This window comes from Argopecten irradians, chromosome 5 (assembly GCF_041381155.1).
Source record: "Argopecten irradians isolate NY chromosome 5, Ai_NY, whole genome shotgun sequence".
NCBI lineage: Eukaryota > Metazoa > Mollusca > Bivalvia > Pectinida > Pectinidae > Argopecten > Argopecten irradians.
Genome location: NC_091138.1, coordinates 25,295,520 through 25,298,468, shown reverse-complemented (window position 1 = coordinate 25,298,468; position 2,949 = coordinate 25,295,520). Strand labels below are relative to the sequence as shown.

The 2,949-nt window shown below is 38.7% G+C and overlaps 1 protein-coding gene across 1 annotated transcript; it reads right to left on the bottom strand.

Moving 5' to 3' along the window:
* Positions 1-234: 234 nt before the first annotated feature.
* On the bottom strand, positions 235-2,949 carry LOC138323337 (uncharacterized). The gene has a single exon (XM_069267879.1). The coding sequence runs from the start codon at positions 2,943-2,945 to the stop codon at positions 1,149-1,151; it is 1,797 nt and encodes a 598-aa protein (XP_069123980.1). The 5' UTR covers positions 2,946-2,949; the 3' UTR covers positions 235-1,148.

The following is a 2,949-nucleotide window of genomic DNA, read 5'->3' as shown; positions in this document are numbered from 1 at the left end:
CATCCACTACACTCTGTGTAAGTAGCTTTACAGTCACCCTCAGAAATCACTGTCTCCACAACACTTTGTGTAAGTAGCTTTACAGTCACCCTCAGAAATCACTGTCTCCACTACACTCTGTGTAAGTAGCTTTACAGTCACCCTCAGAAATCACTGTCTCCACTACACTCCGTGTAAGTAGCTTGACACTCCGTGTAAGTAGCTTTATATTCACCCTCAGAAATCACTGTCTCCACTACACTCTGTGTAAGTAGCTTTACAGTCACCCTCAGAAATCACTGTCTTCACTACACTCTGTGTAAGTATCTGTACAGTCACCCTCAGAAATCACTGTCTCCACTACACTCTGTGTAACTATCTTAACAGTCATCCTCAGAAATCACTGTCCACTACATCTTGTGTATTCCATCAAATTCACATTTATCAAAATATACATGTATCACTCTGGTGTGTCTAAAGTCCTTTGTACGACCGTTTGGTGGCAATGGGTCCTTTCCAATGGCGGTTATGTGATTTGTGGAAAACATCAATGTTATTTCAAACATCACCACAAACAAAAAACATGATATCGATATGATAATGAATGGTAATATTGACTCAAAGGATATAATGATGATTACAAGTAAGTAAAAGTAAAGTATTCAAATGATCCGAAGAAGTAAACGTTATTTGCTCCGTTGACAGCATCATCCGAGTGGAAACAGGAACTAGAAATTAGATTGTCCGAATGAATAACAGACGCAAAATAATACATTGTATTATCTATTGGGTGTTACAACCCACTTTGGAAAACAACAGACGTTAAAGAGATGTTTCAAAGTGCGTTAAATATGATGTAAACCCAACGCATTTTGAAACAAATCTTCAAACTTAGTTGACTTTCACCATATTTACCGTACTATGGAAATGAAAAGCTCATTTGATTATCTAATGTCTTGAATTCCTTATTTTGAGTGTATGGTTTCACTTCATTGGTTTCGGACATATAATATGAAAATGAGTCCTATTATTAAGCCCGTCATAAATATTGTAAAGAGAGTACAGAAGACTACACACTTCCTATTGTGATGCATGGAGACAATATTTCCTGAACGGCACTTTACGCGAATCAACATCCAGGAACATTTCATGAAGTCGATAAAAAATACTCATTTATCGATGTCGCTGTGTTTTTGTGAAGACCTACACAATGTTGATGGCACAAACAGTATTTCTGTCGTATACACAGAGTCCAACGCTTCCTGTGCAAACTTGTTCTGCTTCATACATTGGTACCATTCGAGCCGCCACCCGCTATCCCAGTTATAATAGCCACTGTTTTTCTTACAGTTTACTAAGAGACGTTCCTTCGAAGTGACCTCCCTTCCGATAGGCTCGGGACAGTGCATATGATGAAAATTATACATATCTCTAACTTCACTATACTGAATAGGGTGTAAGGATTTCGTCCAATGGTCTCCGGCTGGCCTATTGCTGCATATAGCTGACTTAAGTTTCTCGTGAATATCTTCACCTTTCATAAACAGAAGAAGGGCGTTTGCTATACGTTTTCTGTCAACTGTGAATACTATTTCCACCTCAGTGGAATTCCAAGCCTCCTCGTACGTTTTACCTAACAATCTGAATGCTTCTGAACATTTTTGGAAAGTACAAGTTGCCCCAAAGATGTTTGTTTGGTGAAGGAAGTCGGCAGTGCTTTTGAAACAGTTTCCAATAAGTTTGCACCGATTCTTGTGCATAACAACATGTTGTGGAGGAAATTTGTCGATGCGTTCCGCAAGTAAAAGATTAAGGCCGTTCGTGACGTTACACAAAGTTTGTTTGGAATAGCTATTCGATAGGAATTGAAGGATGTCTTGAACACATGCCATGACGTAGAGTGGCGGTCCTGTACACACCAAACAGTGACGTAGTACCGCTGTTTTTAGCTTATAGGTTGTTGGTACTCCCGTGGTGGATGGAAAACTGGAGAATAGACATTCGTTAATAAATTTCAAAATCATATAGGCATAGCGATGAAAAATATGGGTCTCTTTCAGAATTTGTATTTCGCGGAGACAATTCGAAATCTTCCAGCACATTCCGTGTGTGTTCTTGTTGCATCCTTTACCCACCAAAAAGCAATGGTGGTCCAAATCATCATTACTTTCGGTGCTATCAAAAACGATATAGGGTATAGTTTCATTCTCCTGCTCTGGCTTTCTCTTCTTTAATTCAATGGCTGGAACAAAATCTATCAAAACGATTACTGGCTTTTCATCTCGACCTCCAACACGGGGAGTCAATGCATTCGTTTTGCTCGTCCACTCAAAAACGAGACTACAACCATGAAAGTATGGTGAACCAATCGTAGTTCCTGTGGCTAGCTTCAGGACTCCGGTCTGTTGGTGTACCTTGCAACATTTGCATTCATCAGAGTACTCTATCATTTTATATAAAGATCCGTGGGAATATATCTTGCAGCAGGTTTTTGTTTTAACCACATTAATGGCGGTGTCAAATCTGTAGCACTTACATAATTCTTTTACGGATTTCAACAGGTCATAATTGAAGCCAAATGCTAATTTTCCTCGATTTAAAGCACCTAGTTTTCCTGCATATTGGTATCGGTTACCATATTTGTCCATCTGTTGGTGATCATCATACACATACATGAAGCCAGGACAACTGTCATCCAAAGTAAATTTTGAAGGATATTTCAGTTTTGCTAAATAGTCGAACTCTACCACGTAATGACCATCGTCCGTACACTTCCAGTTGCGAGTTCCTTCCTCCATACTTCCACATGCAACTATTTGTGCAACTTCAAAGAATGGATGAGTCTTTTTCAAACTTTCAGCTAAATTGTTTAGTAATATTTCTACTGCATTCTTCATTTCGAAAATTTCTCGTTTTTTGAAGTCAACGAATAATTTGTTTTTTATTTCTGAAACGAAACGCTCCATTATA